The sequence below is a fragment of the Canis lupus genome, chromosome 18, assembly GCF_003254725.2.
Source record: "Canis lupus dingo isolate Sandy chromosome 18, ASM325472v2, whole genome shotgun sequence".
NCBI lineage: Eukaryota > Metazoa > Chordata > Mammalia > Carnivora > Canidae > Canis > Canis lupus.
In genome coordinates, this window is record NC_064260.1 from 7,881,459 (window position 1) to 7,905,478 (window position 24,020).

A 24,020-nucleotide genomic window follows, 5' to 3' on the forward strand; every position below is an offset into this window, starting at 1 on the left:
GGTTGCCTCCGGAGGAGTTTGGAGAATCTGGGACCTGTTGGCAAAACGTGGTGATGCTTGGGCAGCTTCTCCCTCTGGGGGCAGGAGTTTGTTCACTTGCCCTCCAGCCCGGCTGTGCACAGGGGTGGAGGTACAAAGGGGGATTGTGAGGACAGGGCTTCAAATCATTTTTTCCTGTGACTTTTTGGAGTGAGTGGCACGTTTCCGTGTGACTCCCGAGTTAGCAGCTGTTTAACGTAGAGAAGCACGAACAGTCCCCTTGTGTCTGGCCGTGAAAGTCCATTGGCAGATGCTCCTGGAGCAGTGGGCTGTTTGCTTACATTTTTGCAGCCGACTGCTTGCTGCCTGTTGCCATGGTGGACAGTATGTTTCTGTCAATAATTTGGCCTGGCGTTGCCTGTCTGCACCGACTCTCAAACTTTATTGAACAACTCGGCACAACTGAACAAGATTAGACAGCTTGCGTCTTTTGGCTTACTGAAGTGGTTGCTAAATTTATAAGAGCAGGCAGGAATATTGCTTGGAAAATTTCCTTTTCACTGTGCAGAGCGTGCTCTCCAGCCTCAGAGCTGTTTGTATTCCGGAGCGTGTGTACTGTCAAGTTGTGATGCGAGTGCCCGTCCCCAGCAACTGAGTACCCCGGGTAGTCTTCACGACGTATTTGTCGGCTGGGATGCTTCTGGAGAGGACGGAGGGCAGGTAACAGTGAGTGGGCATGGACGGTTATAGGTCTGATGGAAGTTGCCACTCTCAAAAAAGAACTCCTCGCCTGCCGTTAGTCAAGTTTTTCTGGGTTAAGTCAGAAAACTTTAAACTGCGCTTCTTTCTCGTTATAACTTTCATATCCACACGTGTTAGGTTCAACTCTCATTAAGAAAATAATAAAACTGGAGTACTTGTGAAAAAAAATCACTTAGCTGAAGACACCCCATTTCCATCACCCCCCCACCCACACCGCCCACTCCCCTGCTCCACCAATTACTTCCTTCTCCCAGGAGGCTGGGTAGGGGGGGACGTGGGAGGACTCTGGTCAGGCCGTGCCAATTATTCAATTATTTGTGAAGTCGGGTTCAACTGCTCATCATAAAGGCTTGGCTTCGAAGAAACTCACTCTATTATGGGGATGCAGTTTTAAGGGAAGAAAAGTTAATTTCTTCTAGGAAGATTAAGTCAAGGGAATCCTGCTTTCAACCTGGAACAGATTAGTGGAGCTTGGTTATTCATCTTAACCAGAGAATGCTAATTATGTGTCGCGGGGGGCTCCTGGTGAGGGCTCTCTGGCTTTCCACACGAAGGTCCATTCTACAGAATTTGCAGGCCAGGGCCACAGGTTCACTTCAGGTTGAAATTTGGAATAAAGATTTTATACAGGCGCAAATGAGTGGAAAATGTGACTTTGGCCATTGGTAGGTTATAGGAATTTTTATAAAACCGCCTAAGAGTTTTAATGTTTTTGACACCCTTTTGCTTTTATGTAACTGCAGGCCCTTATTCTATAGCCTGCAACTTTACTGCTAATGAAGTATGAGGGTGCAATGGAGCCTCAAAGTATTAGTCAGAAGGGAAAATTAGAATGTAGGTTTTTTTTTCTTTTCTTTTCTTTTCTTTTCTTTCTTTCTTTCTTTCTTTCTTTCTTTCTTTCTTTCTTTCTTTCTTTCTTTCTTCCTTCCTTCCTTCCTTCCTTCCTTCCTTCCTTCCTTCCTTCCTTCCTTCTTTCCTTTTTCTTTTCTTTTCTTTTCTTTTCTTTTCTTTTCTTTTCTTTTCTTTTCTTTTCTTCTTTCTTTCTTTCTTTTTTTTTTTTTGGTAGTTTGTTCTTAAATTAGCAAAAGCATGGTTTGAATTGCTTCTGTAAAGATCGATGTGTGAAAATGTGGGATTACACCGAGACTTTTTTTTCTTCTTCTTAGTAGTTACTTGATAAATTAAACTCCTAATGTATCCCATAATTATAGGATTTGGCGGTGAAGATCTGCACAAAACAATGCTAAAATAATGTTTCACAGTTACCCTGCAGTAGTCAGCAAATTCACTGTAAAGACCAAAGCATACCTCATTGTCTATTCTGTTTTGCAAGTCACTTGCCAGACTGAAAAACAAAGCAAAACAAAACATTGCTTATTTCTTCAAATCCCAGACACAGGCAGAGCGATTAAAATTGCTCCTGGCTTCGGGTGGTTCGAGTCATTAGTCATCACAAAACAGTAGTCGTGACTATAGTTTATATTTTCACACTTGCCCATGTTTATAGCTATACTTTCTTCTGAATTTGTACAAACAGCCATGAAACTGCTAAAGCATACTTTTCCTGTTTTTTAAGGGCTCTCAGCCAGATCTAACTACTTTATGAAATATGCTTTGAAGATACGTCTATATGTCGGGATAAGATGTGTTCAGAATCTGTCCATCCAAAACGTGCAACACTGTTATTAGTTACCTATTATGTCTATTTAAGACGAAGAATGGGACTTCCTTCTCAAATTAGAGGTCTGAGCCATGCCCGAACAGCTTTTTTTCCAGCAGTACTTGCCTTCCAGAACGCAGTCTGCAGATGCAATGCAGAGCTTGTTTGGGGGTACGTAGTGTAGAGTGTGTGTCTGGCTCTAACAGATGAATTGGCCCATTTGTTGTGGGTTCTGATCACTCGTGCGATTTAATTTTATGCATGGCTTCTTTGATCTGCTATTCTAGAAAGGTCATCCAATCACATTTGCAGAGAGCCCTAATGGGTAGATGGGAAGTTCCTACAGATCAAAGGGAATGGAAGTATTAGGAAGCTGGAATATTGAATGTATGTGGAATTTGGTCAAGCTGTTTCCTTAGTGTGTGAAGAAGCGTCTGGACCCCAGCAGAGCGTGTGCCTGGGTCTGCATCACGGACGCCTTCCTCGCCCACAGAGCCATCCTGCCCTGGCAACCAGTCCTAGTCCATTTTGTTCTGGGATCTCAGCTCTGTGCTAGGGGCCGCAGAAAAGAGTGTCCTGCAAAGGGCACTGTAGGTTTCCGTGATGGGCACCTTTACCCCTTGTAATTAGTGGGCCTTTAGTCCCATTCCTAGCTCCGCTTAAACCAGTGGGTTACAGATCTGACTTCAAAACAAAACAGGAAAACTTCTGGATCACTTTAGGTCCTTTGGCCCACAGATCACCCAGAGGCTCAGTGGGTGTCCGAGCGGCCCGATTCCTGAGCGGCGGCCCAGCTTCCTCAGACAGACAGGGGAAAGCTGGACATCCACGGCCTCAGGCTGGCAAAACTGCCAGCCCCGCTTGGGACCTGCAGGGCTATTGGCAAGTCCCTAATGGAAAGCCTCACTGGCAGATTCACTTGTAAGCTGGCGATGATAATTCGCTGACCCCCTACATCTCAACTTAATAGGCTCATTTCCTGCTCCCCTTCGTCCTTCGATTTGTATTTGGAAGCCTCATTCATGGGCAGTTTTGTCTGGAGACTGTCCCATCATGGTGTAGCTTTCAAAGTTGCCAAGACTGAGCAATAGGCTTCCTTTTGGGGAGGAGGGACAGAGCAGGAGACCTAATTGATTACTGGGTTTGAATTGCTCCTTCAAGTGGCTCACAGAGCTTTCATTTTCCTTCTCCCTCCAGAGGATGAAAGTCCTGGACAGACCTATCACAGAGAGAGAAGAAACGCAGTCACTATGCAGCCACAGAGCGTCCAGGGGCTCGGCAAGATCAGCGAGGAGCCTTCGACGTCTAGCGAGGAGAGGGCCTCGCTGATCAAGAAGGAGATCCATGGGTCCCTGCCGCACCTGGCCGAGCCCTCGGTGCCGTACCGTGGGGCCGTGTTTGCCATGGACCCCCGGAACGGTTACATGGAGCCCCACTACCGTAAGTGGTCCCTGCCCGGCGGCCCTCGTCCTGGGAGCTGTGCAAGGCTGGGTGCACGCGTGCTCTACCGGTGACGGGGGCTGGTATTAATTTATGTCAGTGTTTAATTTACTGTCCGGTTTTGTTTTGTTTTGTTTGTTTTTTTGGTTTTTTTCCCTTCTCCTACATCCTGTCCATTCCTCTTTTTAAGAGAGAGAGCCATTTTCTTGCATCTCTAAGCAACTCCAAGCCTCCGTGGGGCAGCCCCCAGGAAGGTGTCCATCTGTGGCTAATCCACATGGACCTTGGCTGGGAACGAGAACCAGATTTCTTCCACCCAAGTAGACACTGCAGGAGGAAAATTGGTTGATGGAGGGTAGTTATTAAAGTGGGCTGCACTGGCCGAAATCCTGAGCAACAGCCATCCTCATTTTTGAGGTTTTTTTTTTTTTTTTTTTTGCTTCCTGGTGGAAGACGAACGAACGAACCCCTCTTGAGCAAATCAAGGCTGAGGTCCTTAATGTGGAAGATTTCTCTACGTGTTTTACTTTCCTCTCTCACCAGCATGCCAGGAACATGGGAAGCTCCTTTTCCAGCGCTAATAAAGTTTAAGTAATTCACTAGGACTCAGAACACAAATGCACGATGGCTTTTGCCGAAGAAAAATGGTGTAAGGGTTGACTTTATTTGTGGCCTGTTTCTAGTGAAAAAAAAAAAAAGAAAAAAAATATAATTTGGTTGTGGAGTAATGAAGTTCATATTGAGGTGCCAGAGCTTACAGCTCTTGATTACAGATTTATCACCTTGCCAGGATACAGACTTGCCATTTAACCTTCCCGGCTCCAATTCCAGATGATCCATTGAGCTCCAGAGAGGGGGGACTGGTTTGCGTTTCCCCTTTTCCACATCATTCAGAAATTTTAGTGTTTTTAAGGCAAAAGGTCATTAGCCAGATGACTGATTAGCAAGGACAGCTGATTAGTGCTTTTTTTTTTTCTCAAGAAAGTGCCCAGGATAAAAGCTAATTTCATCCCTTCGTTAGCTAGCTTGCAGCAGAGGGGAATGTTCCCTCATCAGGGTGCAGATCAAAGAGCCTGGAGCAGCCTTACGTCTCAGCAACGGCTTCCCCCCTCCACCCCCCACCCCCGACCGGATTACATTGTTGGTAAAGATGGAGGGGACATTATATTTTTAAGTGGTCAGAAGCATGGAGGAAAAGGTTTTATGGAGTCTTCTAAGCTTTTGAAAAAGCCTACAACTTCTCTGATTAGAGAGCGCTTCTCAGCCCAGTTGCTGCAGTGGTGTTTTACAGATCCAGGAATGAGGAGGAGGAGGAGGTTCGGGGGTGGGGGGACTCACTTCTTTCTCTTCCTTCATTAAAGTTTATTTCATTTTCTTTTAGGGACAAGAGTTTACAGTCGTGTTGGCAGGATTTTTCTCTGAGCACATTGTTTTCCGCGTGGTGTCTTTTATTTGCGGGTCTCTATTAGATACCATCCGTGCAGAGACAGTGAGCGGATCTGCAAACCTCCTACCTACAGCGCTACTCCCTGAGTATATTTACGTTGTAAAAAGAATCCAGTTTCATTTATTAGCCGCAAGTTCCCTGCATTGTTTTGGTCCTGATGTGTGAACACAAACGTTTCCCATCTCGTACTTACGTTTTGGGTTCTGTTCCAGATGCCCACTAATTAGTGAGGCACTTAATTGGGCAGGACAGCTGACGGATACTTCTTTTTGGGTTGATGGAAGTGGGCAGATGACCGTTAACTTTCTCCCTGAGCCATTCAGCTTGCAGCTTGCTCTGGGTCCATGTGTTCTAACGGTTTGCCCGTTGTCTCCTAGCCCCTTCGTTTGAGGAATGGGCGCTTGGCACACCTGGGATCCTCGACGCCTCTTGGCGGTGTGCGTTTGCGACCCAGCCCTTGGGCCTCCAGTGGAATATTCACTAGTGTGGGGCACTGGAGAGCTTTTACTGGGGCTGCGAACTGTTCTAGTTAGAGGACAGAGATCAATAGGTTGGGTGCTCCTTAGCTTTCCCCACTGTATTGTCCCAAGTTGCTGTTAAAGTCGCATGATGACTGACAAACTATGTACGTTTCCTATAACCAACTGGCAGATGCCATTTTGACCCGGGATCCCAATGTACCCCCTAAATTGGTCATAAGTCAATGGTATTATTACATATATAACATGGATGGGGGAGTTCTAGAGATTACACAGATTGGATTACCGCGCAGAGGATTTGGGCTCAAGGTCCAGCTTTGCCAGGTAGCGGCCTTACAGCATGGCCAAGTGTGCTGACCCCTCTAGGAATCATTTCCTAACCATATGTTTGGTGTTGTAATGTGACTGCTGCTCCATGGTGTTTTCCTGAGAATCAAGGGAGACAATGCAAATATAGTATTTAATAGAATCTCTGGCTCAGGGTGAGTGCTTCTGATTATTATGGCAATTGTTTTCCTATGCCTCTACTTCCTCCTGTCCCTTCCTTTCCATAATTGCGGTCATCACCGCAATTGTGTGTTTACACTGGTCCACCATCACCACCACCATCACCACCAACACTATCACCATCATCACCACCAATAGCGCCACCACCATCAGCACCATCCCCTACCACCAACACCATCATCACCACCATTGCCACCACCCCTACCATTAGCACTCACCATCATCACTGCCATCAGCACCAGCAACACCATTACCACCAACACTATCACCACCATCAACACGACCAGTAGCACTACCACCATCAGCACTTACCACGGTCACCACCATCAGTACCACCATCACCACGGTCGACACCACCACTGCCATCACCACCTTTACTTGAATGTGATGAGTTCACTATCCAAACCAAGTTGTTTTTGTTAGTGCTGCGGTCGTGTGTGCTGCTCTGCCTCCCTGAGATCTGTGTCATCTATAAACCGATTAGAGATCGAGTGGACTGTAAACCTTAGGAAAAGTGTTGGTGTGGTCAGCACTGTGTACGGTGGCCTTCTGAGCGTGACCTTTCTCCCTGAACCTTAATGAATTGACTGTAATTTTTTTTCCAATTTTGTAAGTGAAGAAATATTAAAGCTTTTAAATGACTTTGAGAAGTTTTGACCTTTTAAACTCTTGGCAGAAAGTGTTTTATGTACCAAATACAGGCTCAATACCTGTGGAAAAATGAAAGCTACAGAATTATTCATGTGAAATATTTTAAAGACATCCTGAACTAAGCCTCAGGGAGTTAGATAGGATGCAACTCTACTTTTTCTCCAACGCTATTGGATTACCCAGTCTTCCACCAGTATAATGAGTATTTGGGGGGACTTTATAATAAAATCTATCTACCTTATCTAGATTTCAGTATGCAGATCAAGCTAATGGATGACCAATGCAATGCTGAAGTCGCTAGGTCCTCCATGAATTTTTAGTGTAGGAGAAAAGTGCTATCTTTTTCATATGAGGCCTGAAAGTTCGATCACGTTTCTTCGCTTGTCAGTCCTGTAGCGACAGTGTCCACACACAAGTTCAATGCAGACCTTCGCCGGCTCAAGGTTCAGAAACGTGAAGGGTTGTACGGTTGTGAGTCTTTGCCAGCTCCACCAGGTTGTTGAAGAGAAGAGACTCCCCCAATCCGGTGTGGCTGGGCATGGGGACACTCCCAGGAATTCCTTCATTGCTCTGTGGTTGGAAAATGTGGGCTTTCCAAGATGCCTAATTTGTGCTTCTATATATACTGACTTTGTATTTCTAACGTGTGGGCAGGCTTCCTGTAAGACCGGAAAAGGGAAAATCATTTCTTTACCCTCAGAAGGACATCTGTACAATTTTTATTGCGCAAGACTTGATTATCCTTGGGTATGCAGTGGTGCGTCTTCACAAACGGCACTTAGGCTGGATGCAAAGTATTTTAGGTTTTGTGGGTTTAACTTTAAAAAAAAAAAAAAAAAGAAAGAGAAAAGAAATACCAGCGCTAGCGGGCACTTCAAACGTTCACAACATATGTTTGGAATAAAATCCTCACGGGGGGCACTGGAGGGCATTCTCTCCTGAAGGGTAGCTGTGAAGGACTTGTATATCAAGGCAAGAAAGTAGATGCTGAAGCAGCATGGCCCGGACGTGGGGTGATGCTGACAGGCGTGCTGCTGCAGGATCAGGAGCGCTTTATAACTGGGGAGAGAGTGGGAGGAGGGGCTGGGGTTCCGGGACCTGACCTGCTTGTACTGGAGTCAGGATAGGAGGCCCATCTCCTGCCTAAAGCCCTCTCTGCACCTTTACTCTCCAGGGGCTCCCTCCGTGGCCAGGTATTTCAAACTACCAGCACCCCCCTGCTTTCACTTACTGCCATGCATTTATTCTCTTAGGAACTTGTGAAGGCAGGTGACATAATAGTTAAAGCATTCCTGTACCCTGGCCGACACTTAACTTTTATTCTCTTCTCTTTACGGAAAACATGTGTTTCATTGTCTTCTGTCTTCCTGTGAGGAGTCTCGTTTTCTGACTGTGCCTGCAGGAGTCTTTGCGGGGAGCTTCTCAGATTCACTAGTCATGCCACACAGGGCCCCTGCTGGGTCTGGTATAAGGAGTGGAAGGACGTCCCCTTTTCTAAAATTTCAGGTCTCTTTTACAGTTTTACGGTTGTGAAGATGCTTTTCTTCTGCCCCCAACTGCTCCCAAGCAGTAGTAATCCCTCATGGAAAATATGATTCATTCCTTCATGCAAATGCTTTGATTGAAAACATACCACTGGTATCCTGCCTTATGTTTCCCAGCTCAGATGACAGAACTATTAGTGGCTAATTAGCAAAACCTGAGGAATTAGCTTAAAGAAAAGAAACTGAATTTTTAATTGCTTGCATTTATTTTCTGTGGAAAGCTGATGTGCTGAGCCCCCTTGGATTCTTGTGTGCTAAAAAAAAAAAAAAAAGAAAAGAAAAAAGAAAAAGTAAGATTTGTTTTTTTTTTTTTTTTTTTTACCTGTCTGTCTTTATATTAGGTGACTTTCTACAGCCCTTAGAAATGCATCTTCTGGGTGAGTGGGAGAGAAGGTGTGTATTTTACATATTTAATAGATGCACCTGCTCACGTTTCTCCTACTGTTGGAGTGTCATCTGGAGACAGTGAGAGACAAGAATGCCTACAAGGCACAAATGAACAGTTTGGGGTCGACCAAACTGCACAGGGAGTGACAATTCCCCGAGTACACAGTTCTGTTCTCATCCAGGCTGTCTTTTACCTCTTTGCAAAACAGTGGATGAACCAATCAGGAGCGTCTGTGTGTATGGTTTTGTTTTTTTTTTTCTGTTGTTGGTGGGTTGTCTTTTTTTTTTTTTTTTTTTTTTTTAAGTTTTTTAGACTGACTGTACTGTTTAGCTAGAAGGACAGATGTTGGGTCAGACCTTGGGGGCTCCACTAGGTATATTGCTTCTTCCACTGACAGTCTTGAACTGCAGGGGGATCTGGAGCTGAGAGACGCAAACAGTCTGTGAACCTCTGCAAAACTGGTATTTGTGACCTTAAGAATAGCTCCGTGATGATTCTGGTCTTTCTATTAGAAATTTGATGTAAGGATTCAGGGTTTCTTTCAGTAATCCAGAGCTAACGTTTAAGGCCTGCAAACTGTGAGCCACTTCCATAGATTTTTAAGGGGCTATTGCAAGGTAACGGACTCTGCCAAAAGGGGTAGAAGTTTAGGGGTGATTCTAAGGTTTGAAGATTGATTCTTGCCGGTGAACCTTGACTACTCTTCTGCCTAATATGACTGTGATTCTACAATTCTGTCTTGGCAGGTGGCCTGAGAAACAGGGAACCAGCAGTGAGAAAAACACTGTAGTGTTTGGAAAAGTTTATTTGATTTTATTCATTGAATTTGGGGGATGTATTTATTGGAGGAGAGCAGGGAAAAGCTTGAAGGACGTTCAGGAAAAGGAAAGACAGAGAAGGCTAAGGGAGACCATGTTCTAGGGAAAATCAGTTGGCTGTTGGTTGCATCCTGGCACAGCCCCCCCTTCCCTGGCGGCCCAACACGGTCCTCCCCACAGGCAAGCCCGACTCCCTGGCCGCGACCCAGGCCACTCCGTTCATACTGTTGTTCCTCTTGGGGTCATTCGGTGCTTTCCTCCTGTCTTCAGGGTAAGTAGAGACCGCTTCCCTAGAGAGTCCTTTTAAGGTCCATTTCACAAAGGTATTTATTTCCCTTCCCAGGACACCAAGTAGGCGTATAATTCTCACCTGGCACCTCACTGCACTGTGCTTGTGCGTTGGTGTTTCGAATAATGCAGTGGTCCCGGGGTGGTCCCCAGCTCGTACACCCACCAGAATCCCTGGGGCAGGACTGGGAGGGCCTCTAAGAGCCCCTGTGGGATGCAGAAGGGTGAGCTATCCTGTTGCTGGACCTTAGTCACAGCACAGATGATACTTGTCCGGAGCCTGCTGCTCAGGAGGGGCCACCTGGCAAGAGACTGATGCTTCTGCTGCTATTTTATTTCTAGTCCCTATATGCCACCTCCGACAAACATAGTCACCCGTCCTTTCTGAAAGTAGGCACTTATGACACATATATACGTATTTACAAGTTGGACATTTCAGAAGCAGCAGAGGTATTTGCTCTCTTGTGTACATCCAGCGGGGGTACATCTGCTAGGGTCCTCATCTGACGTGGACTGTGGTACGTTGGGATAAGTCGGCAGTTGGCTCGCAGACCTAGAGGAGGATCCTCTTTTTAAGAACCGTGGGACTAGCGCCTGAGATCCACCTGTCCCGCGGGTTTTGACACCCCTCTAAAAACCGAAACAAGTGGGTATTTTTCCTGTAGTTAAGGTGATTGTGACATTTGTTTCTCCTCTTCCAAATTTTAATGACTTGTTTTGCGTTCAGTAATCTCTAGGCAATCCCTGATTTCGGTAACATCTTTCCATCGTGTTAGCGTCCAAGTATGCGTGTAATCCGTGTTAACAGGACGCTCCATCTCCAGATAGGCTTGAGATTATGAACTCGGTTGTTTAAATATTCCATGTAATTATTTTCCATTCTTAATTTGGCACCCACCGAACGCAATCGGCATTTTTTTGAGTTGCTCATAGATCTTTCCGCCCGTCCCTCTGTCCCCTCCCAGTCCCTCCGCTCCCCCATCCCTCTATCCCTCCATCCCTCCCCCTCCTCTGTCCCCCCTTCATAGAGTAAAGCATGAGAAACACACCACTCCTGCCACTCCTCAGCCATCTGCTAACAACTTTCTGTCCCATTTCCTAATGGAGCAACATTACCCTTGGCCCCTCCTCCTTTTTCTTGTATAATTAATTACCTCTGATGTCTCTTGCAAGTTGTGTCTCCTGTCCTGCCCTGGCTTTCTTGATCTTGTATCGATAAGTTTGTGCCGTATCTTCATACTTCATGGTGAAAGGACTGGATTTTTCTCTTTGTTGCCTTTTACGGTTGGGTTGAATATAGGGAAACCAATCTGGCGTTTTATTGCTCTGTCCTTCCTATGTTCTGATAGCATTCGGATTCTTACGGTACTCTTTGAAAAGTATCCAACTTCCTCAGATCCTTTAGCTTTTACATTCTGGTCTCTATACTTTGGATCTGTCTACGATTAATTGCTCTTATCTTCCTAATGTCTTCCCTTCTTTTTTGGTGGGTCCAGGCTTTTTTATCAACCTCAGTTTTGGTGAGTTTCTGCCTCTTAGCATGAAATGAGGAAAATTTTTGATTCATTCAGCTGTTGATATTTTTGTGTTCATCTGTTAGTCATTTGTTATTTCAGTGTATACTTTAGTGGCCTCCTAAGTGCTAACTCGTGTTAGAAAGAAGGAACAAAGTCCCTGCCTCCGTGGACCTCGGGCTGGTGGGGCATTGAGACAAGTGGATGAGCCCATGCAAAAAGGCAGCACAAAGGTTATTTCAGCAAGGCAAATGCAGGGTCCTTTGGGAGCAGGTAACAATATGCCTGACCCAGAGTTGGGTCCAGAGGGCTTCCTGGAGGAAGGGACATCTGAACTCACCCCTGTGGCAAAGAGGTAGACAGGATCCTTTACGAAGGAAATCCTTTATGAGGACCCGGGAAGAGGGTGGTGGGTGGGTGGAGCTCAGAGAAGTGGGTGGAAGTGGACAGGCTTCCTGGGAAGCCGCTTTTCCCCTACATGAGTCCCTGGGGTGATCCCTGGGACGTGGTTCATAGCTTTGGGGTATTTCAGCAGATCTTTGGTTGACTGTGTTTCCCATTGCTCACCCAGAATTTCTTGGTCTCAGAGACTTTATTTAATTCACCTCCTGCCTCCGATTTGCAGGCAGGGGACTCCTGTCCCGCAGCGGCCCTCCCGACTTCTGACCACTGCTTGTTCATGTGCTGCTCTGCCCTGCGTGGTGTGTCAGGTCCTCCCTTGAAGACAGCAAAATCCACTAATAGCAAAATCTAGAAGTTCTCAAACTTCTGAGTTCTTCTGTGTTGGATAACCTAGACTGCTACAGTATCTTTCTTAATCTCAAAGTGCAAATCCCAAACATCAACAATAAATATGGCTTAATTTCTGATGAATTAAGAGTGTCCTGTTTCAAGACCCATTTTAACTTCAAAATATATAATGTTCACGATTGAAAAAAACAAACCCTTGAGTTTTATTATTATTACTGTTTTTTTTTTTTAAACTTAAATCTAATATCCGTCAAGCTAGAGAAAGTGCAAGGGGCTCGTGATGAGGTTTGGGGTGGGGGCCTGAAATAAAGTGAAATTCAGCTGGGAAATCCAGTAGCTAATGCTGCTGCTGCTGGGGGGGCGGGGAAGGGGATGGGAACAAAGCCTTCCAGTGGCAGCTGAAGCCCGCAATCCGGCCTGGACAGAGAGGATCTTAGGAGAAGGTGGTGGGACCCCTGAGGAGGAGACGCGACCCCTCCGTGGGGGCTGCGAGGCTAATCAGCAGACATTGTGCAGGTCAGAGGAAGCCCACCCCAGGAAGCTGAGTGTTTACTTGTCCGCTGGGGGGCTGGGGGGGACAAAATCTGCATCCTGATTGTGCTCCTGACTCGTGAGGGGAATAAAAGGAGGCGCCTCTGTCCTAATTTAGAGAGGATCCCATAAGTGCGCGTGGCAGAGGCCAGGAAACAGACACCATCTCTTTTTTTTCCATCTTGCTTTCGTGGAATAAGCCTGCTTTCAAAGGCAGCAAGAATTCACATTTCCTCCCCATCCCTGATTTCTCCCCTTAAGGAAGGCATGTCATGAAATGTCATTGCCACCCTCCTCCCCTCCCATTTGTGAGCCGATGGACCTCACACCTGGTTTCTGAGATCTCAGCTTGGTTCCACAAATGTGACCACATAGCTTGACTCTTTTGCTCGAACATGGAATTTACTGCTATATTTCATATATCTATGGCTATGGGATGCATTTTTATGTAGGCTCTTTTATCACTAATGATGTTTTGAATATAGCCTGTCTACAAATTGATGACATAGAGAGATAGGCGATGAGCAGTTGGAGGCACCTGAGCGCGCCTCTGGTGTACCCAGCCCTGCTGAGCACACCCCTGGTCGATGTGCTTCTCGTCTTACTCCATTGGGTACATGATGCATGATATTTATCCTCATTTCAAAAATCCGGTGCATTTTTTGAGAGCCTGCTATGAGCCAGACACTGTCTAGGTCCTGAGGGGTCAGCATTTGACAAGGTTAGCCAGAGGACATGCACCAAACACCTGGGCAGAGACATCACTGAGCCCGTACAGCTGGTGCTCTCGGTGGTGGTGAGGGGAGAGACTGGGGGCATAGTGACATACCTGGCCTTGCTTGGAGGTGTCCCTGCAGCTGAGGCCCAAATGACAAAGCCGGCCATGGACGATCTAAGGGGAGAGCATTCCACTTAAAGAGCAGAATTTGTGGGGTTGCTGTGGATGTGTCCAGGAGCAGAGAGAAGGGTAGTATGATGGCTTGGCGAGGGAGTGGGGTAGTTTTGAGGGGACAGGCTGGGGGAAATTGTGGGCCAAGGGAAAGCATGGGAGGGAGTGATGTGGTTGGGTTTTTTTTTGGCTAGCGTGTGGGGACTGTCACAAGGGGCCAGAGTGGAGAATTAGGATGTGACTCAGCAGGCTGTTGCAGTGACCCAGGTGGGAGGGAGATGGTTCTCCTCTCTTAGAAATTATAGCAGGCAGAAACTGAGCCCTCTCTTTGTGCCACATTATGTCAGGGCTTGGAATGTATTACATTCCCATAATAACCGTATGAGAAGTTGATTTTTTTCCCCTGTAAGCAGATGAGGAAACTGAGGCCCAGTAGACCAAGTAAGTTGCCCATTTGTACATGGTTCAGAAGTGCCTGAACCAAGGTTGGAACTCACACTGGCCCCAGAGTTCAAATTCTTAATCCATGCTGAAAGCTAGCTGTGCACGGCAGCCCGGTGGGCAGTGGTTCATGCTCAGCCTGCTGGGGGAGCCTGGGGACTGTGCCAGAACCAGGGGTGGCGCTGCCAGTGGTGACAGGCAGGGGTCCGACGTGCCCTTGGGGGCGTCTACAGTCGCTGATGAGTGGATCTGAGCAGGGGGAGAGTGCAGGTGTGCCTGTGTTTGCCTCTGTGATTGCTGTGCTCCAGGAGTTACTACAAGGGGAGGAGGAGAAACTGCTGCTCAGTGATACTCTCCCAAAGAATCAGAAGTTGCCTGGGATGCGATCACGGGCGGGCCCCCCTAGTCCTCTCTGCAGCCCCTGCTCTGGGGGCTAGGTGTGTTGGGAGACTCCGACCGTCTCCACGGCAGGCCCCTATGTGCCAGGTGCTGGGCTGAGGACTCTTTTAGGTTTTGCACAAATCCATTTGGCACGTGAGTCAACTGGGATTTAGAGGGATCTTGCTCCCAGTGCCAGTCTGAGTCTGGACTCCCTGGCTTAGGGTTTGGGAGGGAGGCTCTGCGTGCGCTGTTCTTCTCTGTCTTGTTAAACTGTGTCCTCTCCACAGTGCCCCTGGGAACCCCTATGCCGGTGGTGGCTTTTGGGACATAGGCCATCTGTGTGGACCATAGATAGATGCATTATGTGAACTCGATTCTGAAGAGCAGCCTGTATAAGTAACTGGAGCCTCCGCATGTCCCCAGAATAATGCAGTATCTGGCTCCACTTTGGCCTTGTCTGGGAACAGCAGCCCCTTACGTGTTCCTCTGTGTGACTGTGCAGGGCCGCACGTCACCCTGCTCCACCCAGGGGAGAAGGAGGCAAGGAGAGAGCACCTTTGTTTTTAAGTATAATTGGAATATTTGCAGAAAGAGAGAGGGGGGAACGCAGGCCTGTCGCACAGAGGTGTCTTGGCGTCCTGCTAACATGGGCAGCTCCTGGTCTCCGGGCTTGGGTGTCGCAGATAAAGTGTGAGGATCTTGGGAGAAGCGATTAGCATGATGAAGGGGCAGCTGGAAGGATGACTCATGAGGAAAGATGAAAAGGACCAGAGGCACAGGGCGTCTCTGGAGGAAGGAGAGCGCGGCTGCAGAGGGTGAGACAACATGTGCGAGGACAGGCACGGGGAGCCCATGGGACCCACTTCCCTCAGGCCTGCGGGTAGCATGAGGGGAGCCCCCGGACCTAACCTCACAAAGCTGTTTCCGGGCACCGGATCCGACCTGAGATCCATCTGGGTCTGGTGATCCAATGCAAGTCCATAAGGAAAGTGACCGTTGACTTCAGAGTGACTCCTCTCTGGAGATGCTTATAACTGCAACAGGCTAACACTTGCAGCCTTCTCTAAAAGGCTGAGCGATGGCTTCTTAGATATCTTTTTTAAAATTTTTATTTATTTATTTGAGAGAGAGTGAGCAAGAGAGAGAGAGGGAAAGCAGCAGAGGGAGAGAGAGGGCAGCAGACTCCCCACTGAGCAGGGAGCCAGAGGCAGGGCTCGAGCCCAGGACCTTGGGCTTCTGACCTGAGCCAAAGACAGGTGCTTAACCGACCAAGCCACCCAGGCGACCCTTAGATATTTTTTTGATTCCTCGACATTAGTGCCACCCACAGTAAAAATAAAAGGTTTGGCCCTGACTCTTCATTTTCTGTGTTGGGGAGAGAAGGCACGAAACACCTGCAAGTGATGAAGTAACCTATCAACGAGTATCACGTGCAGGATGAAAGGCACGACCCGGGCCCACTGGGGGTGATCTCTGACTCCGAGGGGTGCTACAGTAGAGCCCTGACTGCATGGCATATTTAAATCCCGTATGAAATTTCTCCTAATTAACATTTCCCTTCTTCCTTCCAAATATCAAATTTATGGACTCGAAGAAATTCACAGAACACATATGCCGAGGCTGCATTTTCTTTCTGCTTGATCCGTTCCAGCTGTTATTAGCTTTCATGTCTGCCTTTCATTAATTTATGAGGGGTTCTGAACTGTGGTCTTAAATGCTCCCCTGAATTTTAGGCCTTTGGGGGGCGAATTTCACATGAGTTGATAGTGACCCTTGCTCATATTGCAGCCAGTGAGGCTTGGTCTATGCTCCTGTCGCTGTGCATCCCACCTGGCCGACCGCACCTGCCCGTCCTTCGTGTACCCCATCTGGCGTCTAAGGGGCTCGTAGGTAGTAGAGGTTCTGAGTTGGCATCGGCCTGTCTCGGACCCAGGACAGGTAGAGGCTCCATTGGCACTTCTGTGTATCAGAGAGGCCACCTGGAATATTCTTTTCCTCTTTTCTCTGTCTCCTGGTGGTTCACGCAGTAACAAGGAACCAAGTGTAGGGTGTGAAGCATTCAGGAGCCACTTTTGGTCCCTCACACTTGATTTTTCTTAAACACGAGTCCCCTTGAAGCTCAGTTGTTTGAACTTGATATTTCGTAGCAGTGGCAACATGTTCTTACCGTCCTGTGACCACACAGCGGGATGGAGATAGCCCAGTCTTGACAGAAGCGAGTGGTCAGCCCTTGGGACTGTCTACCCCGCCGAGGAGAGGCATTGGGGACCTGCCTTACAGTTAGCTCCTTCTCGTAAATTTACTCCAAGAGGGTCTCCCTAAAACGTTCTCACGTTTTGGTAACAGTGCAGTCTTGTCCTTTGATGCCAGTCACCTGCTGTAAGTCTTTAGATTTTTCTGAAATGTCTTGTTCGTCATGAGTTACTAGGTGAGCGTGACTCTAAGGCTCCTTTCTTTCTTTCTTTCTTTCTTTCTTTCTTTCTTTCTTTCTTTCTTTCTTTCTTCTTCTTCTTTCTTTCTTTCTTTCTTTCTTTCTTTCTTTCTTTCTTTCTTTCTTTCTTTCTTTCTTTCTTTCTTCTTTCTTTTCTTTTTCTTTCTTTCTTCCTCCCTCCCTCGCTCCCTCCCTCCCTCCCTCCCTTCCTTCCTTCCTTCCTTCCTTCCTCTTCTTCTTCTTCTTCTTCTTCTTCCTCTTTTTTTTTTCTGAGGCTTTGGGTCCTGAGTATTAAGATTCCAATTAGAAGTGGTGTTATACAGAACTCGATATCAGAGCTGGGATTGGCCCCCCTTCTGGGGACAGTCCAGATCCTGCACGGTGCTGATAGAGGATGGAAGCGTGATCCTCCTGTCATGTGAATCCCTCCCTGACACAGTGTGTGGAGGGGACTCTGTGGGGTTAGGAACGAGACCCCGATTCAGTCTGGCTGACAAGCTCTGCTGGCTGCATTGTGTGATTGAGTTTTGGAGTTAATGAACTTGGACGCATGGGCGATATTAATGATTATGTGTTGTATCCCTGCTTGTCCTTATTGAGTTAATAGTATCTGAGACCAAGGTAAAAATATTTATTGCAAAGTGCTCACTTCATTTCACTGCCAGCCTAGTTTTGCAAAAAGCCAAAGTACAAATGGCAAGATCCCCAGAAGTTGGAGATTTGTCTTCTTTTCCCTGGAGTCTGATGGCATAGATAATTTGCTTTTGAGTTTTGTTTGCAGTTTTAAATAATTCCAGTTTTTATAAGATTTTATTTATTTATTTGAGAGAGAGTGAGAGAGTGAACATGAGTGGAGTGAGGGGCAGAGGGAGAAGCAGACTCCCCACCGAGCAGGAAGCCCGGTACAGGGCGTACATCCCAAGATTCTGGGATCATGATCTGAGCTAAAGGCAGATGCTCAACTGACTGAGCCACGTGGAAGCTCCTAAATAATTCCATTCTTTAAAGTAAATGTTCCTAACCACCTTTTTCTTTTCAAAGTTAATATTGAAGATGGGCTTTTTGTGTCCTGAAATCTTGTAGGAGAAGCTTTGGTGCTAGGGATGCCAGTGGGGTATCACGATACGCACAGCATTAAAGCAGTGCATTGTTGGTAGGGTGGTAGGTGAAGATATCTTGTGTTCTTTTAGAGCTCATTTTATTTTCAACGACTTTGAGGATCTTTTATAGCCTTGGCTAAAGGCTTCGCAAAACCTGTTAAGGTTGGCTCAACTCTGTCAAATGACGTCACATTAAGTAGAACAATTAGAGCTAATATTCCATGAATGCCAACGTGAGATGACATTTGAGCAGCTGTGCACCCCTGGTCCACTTAGGAGTTGTAACCGGGTGTTGCTAGGGTTCCACTCCCAGTGATGATATTCCAAACTGGGAAGCTGAGGCAGGTCTGAGCACGTTGTCTCCCTGAAACTGATTTGTTAAAATTGAACAGGAAAAATGGGTTTGTGAAAGCTTCTCTTCTATATGATGATTGTTTGATTATTCCAATATTAGTTATCTTCCCTAAAAAGATCCAGAGTGAAATTTGAAGTTCTCCTTGTCATTTAGACTTTTATTGATCTTCATTAAAAGTAGGGGTGCCTGGGTCACTCAGTTAAGCGTCCAACTCTTGATTTTGGCTCAGGTCATGATCTCAGGATTGTGGAATTGAGCCCCACGTTGGGCTCTGTGCTCAATGGGCAGCCTGCTTAAGATTCTTTGTCTCAGGATGCCTGGGTGGCTCAGCGGTTGAGCATCTGCCTTCGGCTCAGTCAGGGCATGGTCCTGGAGACCCGGGATCTAGTCCCGCATCTGGCTGCATGGAGCCTGCTTCTCCCTCTGCCCTTGTCTCTACCTCTCTCTGTGTCTCTCATGAATAAACAAATAAAATCTTAAAAAAAAAAAAAAGATTCTCTCTCTTTCTCTCTCTCTCTCCCTCCTCTCCATCTCCCTCACCCCCCCCAAAAAAAAAACCCAAATCATATTTACAAGTAGCACATGCTCACTTCAACAAATGATAAAGTACGTGAGAGCTTCAGATGGAAAGCTAAAGTCACCCCATCCTTTCTACTTCAACCCCAGTGCCAAGGACACTTTTTGCTATTTCTGTTTTAGTTCTTTTGTTTTTTGTTTTGTTTTGTTTTGTTTTTCTTTTTGTTTTAGTTCTTTTGATAGACAACCATCACAACTCTAGAATGTGCTTACACTTTTATTTCCTGACATCGACTCTCAAGATTTTTCACTCAACTCTTATTTACTGAGTCCCCCAAAGCAGAGGAAATATTTGATTTTCCAACATTGCACCCTTCTCTCTTTTCAATACTGATACTATGTTGTTGGTGTTACTGATATTTCCCTAGTGGTTATTCTTACAAAAAATACCTCTAACCTCTATTCCTTCATCAACTTTTCATAGTAATTTTTGATTTTCTAGTTCAGAAGATGAGGATATTGGGTGATCATCCCCATCCTATCATTTGGAGTCTAGCTTTTCCATTATAGGGTCTGTGGTGTTGATATCTCCATGGTTATCTCACAATCAACATCACATCTGCTGTGTTTCTGTCCATAGGTTGACGTTAAAGGGTGAGAATCAGTTGAGTTATCTACAGCCTTACTTCTTTGGGGATCTAGCATTTTAATCCCTGACTCACCTAGCAGTGATCGGTCTAGCATTAACAACAAGTGCTTTATCTATTCTTACCTTCTCTTCACTGCTTACATACCTGCCATATTGCATTTTTTGCAGTTGTTTTAGCTTTTCCTCTGTTACTCGTCTCTTTAAGATCCTTACATTTCCCGTTCAACCTCCTAACCTTATCATTGGCCTTTAGGGAGAGCACCCATCTTTCCTGGGCACTTCATTCCACCGAGCAGTCTGGATCACCGGGTGTCTGGGCGCCCTCCCTTCCTGGTCATCCAAACTGGTCAACTCTTTCTTGGGTCTTCTGTCCTTGTCATCCTTGCTCTACTTTTGTTTTACTGTGATAGATCGAGTAACTTCTCAGCAACAGGCAAGGTATACTTCCCAAGTTCTGGCATAGGTGAAAAGTCCTTCATTCTGCCCTTACTTTTGTTTGATAGTTTAGGTAGACTCTAATTTAAAAAAAATTGTCTCCCCTGAGATGTTGGGAGGCCTTGCTACGTTTCACGTTAACATCCAAAGTTGCAGATGAGAAGTCTGATGCCTGTTTGATTTGTATTCCTTTGTTGATGTAAATCTTTTGGCCCTTAGTGTCTGAGGACCTGCCTCTAGTTGCAGGCATTTTAAATGTAACTTAATTTTTATTCATTCTGATTATCAGCTGGTAGACCACTGCAGTCGGAAGCTGCGCTTCTATCTCCGGGAATGTTTTCTGTTGATTCTGTCTCTAATCGTATTGCTCCACGTTCCCTGTTCATTTTTTCTAGATTCTACTTAGCTGAATGTTACGACTCCTGGGTTACTTTTCTGTGTCTCGTATCTTTTTCTTTCATCTGTCTGCTTTTGGCCCTGTGTTCTGGGAAATTTCCTTGAATTCATTTTTCAGTGCTTTTGGTGATATTTTGATGTTAGTAATCCTATTTTTAATTTCTGAGAGGTCTTAAAAAAACTTCCCTCATGGCTCCTTTTTTTTATAGCATGGTGCTCTTGATGTTTATATGTAATACTTCCTCAGAATCCTCCAGAAGTTGCCTCCAGGATTACTTCTTCATGTTGGTTCTGGTCTTTCTCCCTGTGCACTTCATGTTCTCATAAGCCTAGCGATCCTGGCATCCATGTGCCTGAGAACTGTGGGCAACGAGACCGCCCTGGGTTTCCTTTGCTCGGGCTTACATAAGGAGGGAGGCTTGCTTTCCTCAGAGTGAACATCCTGACTGTGCACATCAATTGACAGGATTTCCTTCAGGGAAATACAGCAGGGCCCTGCACATGCCAAGATGTGGAGGGCTTGATTCTAGGGAGCAGTGGGAACTGGTATGTCCTGGGCTCCTACCAGGGGCTGTGCCAATTTGCCAAACCGACTGGAGGTGAGAGGTGGAGTGGCTCCCATGGCAGGTGCATTTCAGTGAGAGACTTGGGAGAGGTGAAGTCTCTGAAATTAATCTAAAACATTAACTTCACTTTCCTGGGACAGTTTATTTAATTTTTTTGAAGAGGTATAATGATATCATTTGGGAAAATCCTAACTACACATGTCCCTGGTGCTTTGGGGCAGGAGATAGGTCACATGACAGGCACAGGGTTCCGTGAAAAGATCTGGCCAGGCCAATACTTCCTGGGTGGACCAGCTACTACTACTGCTTTCTTTGCCCTCTTAATATTCTAGGCTGCTGCTTCTTTATGAGCCTAAGCTATAATTCTAGTCTTAGCTGGGTTGCATCTTACAGAAATTAGTTGAAATTTCTTGTTCTGATTTTATTTCATTGACTGTGTTGAGGCTGCCTGTGTTCAGATCCTGGTTCTGCTACTTCTAAGAATGTGATCACTAAGTCTTTGTTAAGGAAGCCTTCACCTTCTCCCCTCTGCAATGGGGAATATAACAGCCCCTGTTTCATTGGCCTCTTTTGAGGATTGCATGATGTAATATACATAAAGTTTATAGAAAAGCCCAGCACAAAGTAAGTGCTCTGTAAATTTTAGTCTTATTTGTATGTATTTTTATTATTACTAGAACATCTACTTCCATCTTTATATTTTAGAGATGTCTTCAGAGGGAATGCCAAGAAGTGTATTTGCCCAGCCTGCCATCTTGAATTAAAAATGATAAATTTAAAAAAATTATTATTATTATTATTTTGTATTTTTGGCCTATTGATAAAAGATCTAAACTTAGGATCTAGTCTTGGCTCTTTCACCTTCTGACAGGTTGACATCGAGCAAGCATTTAAGTCTAGTTTTTTCATCTTCAAAATGGGGGCAGTTGATGCCTGGGTGGCTCAGTGGTTGAGCGTCTGCCTTGGGCTCAAGGCATGATCCCAGGGTCCTGGGATCAAGTCCCACATCGGGCTCCCTGCATGGAGCCTGCTTCTCCCTCTGCCTTGTCTTTGTCTCTTTCTCTGTGTCTTTCATGAATAAATAAATAAAATCTTTAAAATAAAATAAAATGGGGGCAGTCATGGTGATGCAGAGTAAACCAGAGAACACACGAACGTACCCAGCAAATGGGCTCTCCTTCCTGAGCAGTTAGCCTTGTGTGGGCATAGTGGCTCTTGCCACGCTGATGTCTGGGTTGTAAGCCTGAAGGAAGGTACTCACACACCAAGACAGTGTGACTCATTGGTTGTCCCCTCATGTCTTTTGATGCTGTTGGACCCTCCTTTATAACTTGTTTAGTTTTTGCTTTTAGAATGTGTTTTATTCTCTCTGTGATTTTCTTGAAAGATTGGAAATCATGGAATTTAACCCTGAGAACTGGAAAGAGTCCTACCTACATTAAAAACTAGGCGTGGTGATTGTGTTCTATTTTATGGAACTAATGTACAAGGATTAAATAATACAGCTTCTCAAGGGCAACTACCGTCCCAGCCAAAGTATATTTTAGAAGTCTTACTTCTTCTCACTTGAGGAGCTAGTCATTCATTTCCTCAGAATAGTTTCCCCCAGTTTATTTGCTTTACCCAAGTAGACCAAAACATAAATAAATAAAATAAAGTAAAATAGAATAAAATGGCAACTAATATAATGGTTCAGTAGAAACTTGAATAGTTCAACTCTGGCTAATTCATAATAATTAAAATGGGTATATCATCAAATTAGGTCTCACATCAAGTGTTCATATACTACAGATTTCCTGCATATGTAAGTTTTTCTCCTAACATCATTGGATATGTTCTGATGTATGTGTCTGCTTTCTTTGGTTTTATTTTGTTGTTTCGTTTTGCATATTAGGTATATTTTATTTTATTTTTTAAGATTGTATTCATTTATTCATAAGAGACACAGAAAGGCAGAGACACAGGACGAGGAAGAAGCAGGCTCCCTATGGGGAGCCCGATGTAGAACTCGATCCCAGGATCCCGGGATCACGACCTGAGCCAAAGGCAGATGCTCAACCGCTGAGCCACCCAGGTGCCACACATATTAAGTATATTTTAAAGCAATTGGCTAATATGCCCTCTTTATAATTTATTTCTTAGCATGGCCCATTTTAATGCCACTGCACTTAAAACATCATAAACTTAGATCAATAATACTGCACAAAACTTAACCTCGTCTTTAAATCGGAAAAGTTATTTTCAGCCTGTCGCAAATATCATTAGGGTTTTAAGATTTTAAGTTGGTGCTGTATTGAATGGACTGTTACACCGTAAGAATTGGCTGCAGTGAGGAGGTGGGCATAGGTAACTGGGGAGATCACGGGTGCTGTGTAGTAGATACCACAGCCTGCAAACATTTTCACAAATCAGATCTCATTGGGAAGAGGGAGGCCAGCAGATTTATGAGCTTTAAGTAGATGCTTGCCCACCTCACATGAAGTAAACGTCAGCATGTCCCTTTATTTAATCAAGCATCCCTGAAGAACAGTGATGGGCTATAGCATCAGGGAAAAATGTCTCTATTCCAGCGTGGACAGAAGAGTGTAGGGCAGTTTATCTGCTCAGAGCCTGAGGGCAGTGGTCCACCTTTTGCAGAGCCCCTGGGCCCAGCTGAAAAGGCTCCTTACTGGCTGCAATCAAGCCATGTCAGAAACGGGAAGGTGGGCTGTCCATCAGAGCGCAGGACCGTGTGGTGGGAAGCTGGTGAAAAATTGCAGAGTGAAAATCCCAGCTGAGAGGCCAGCCTGGCATAGGCCTGCAGTTGGTGCGGCCCAGCCCGGGGTGGGGGTGCAAGGAGGTGGGGGTGGAGCCAGGGCCGGCTCTGGGTTTTTCTGTGGGGTCCTCACTCTTCTGGGCTGGAGGGGGACCTATAAGCCAGAACCAAGAATGCCACAGCGTCCCCGCCCTTAGGCCCACCCTCTTCTGAAAACAAGGGTAGTGGAACCCAAGGCCCAACAAGGTTGTGGTGGCAATTTCAGAACTGCTGGTTTAGTTCAGATGACCTGCATGCTTTTCTGAAGTTTTAAAATACCATAGAGACAGAATAGTGCAATACACTCTG

At 45.8% G+C, this 24,020-nt stretch overlaps 1 protein-coding gene across 4 annotated transcripts in view; it reads left to right on the plus strand.

Moving 5' to 3' along the window:
• The window catches only part of GLI3 (GLI family zinc finger 3), a 270,176-nt gene that overhangs the window by 87,095 nt on the left and 159,061 nt on the right, over nucleotides 1-24,020 (plus strand). For all 4 annotated transcript variants that reach the window (XM_049096345.1, XM_049096343.1, XM_049096344.1 and 1 more), the window contains one exon: nucleotides 3,599-3,841. In XM_049096345.1, the coding sequence (XP_048952302.1) occupies nucleotides 3,599-3,841 (243 nt within the window). The remainder of the gene's footprint in view (nucleotides 1-3,598; nucleotides 3,842-24,020) is intronic.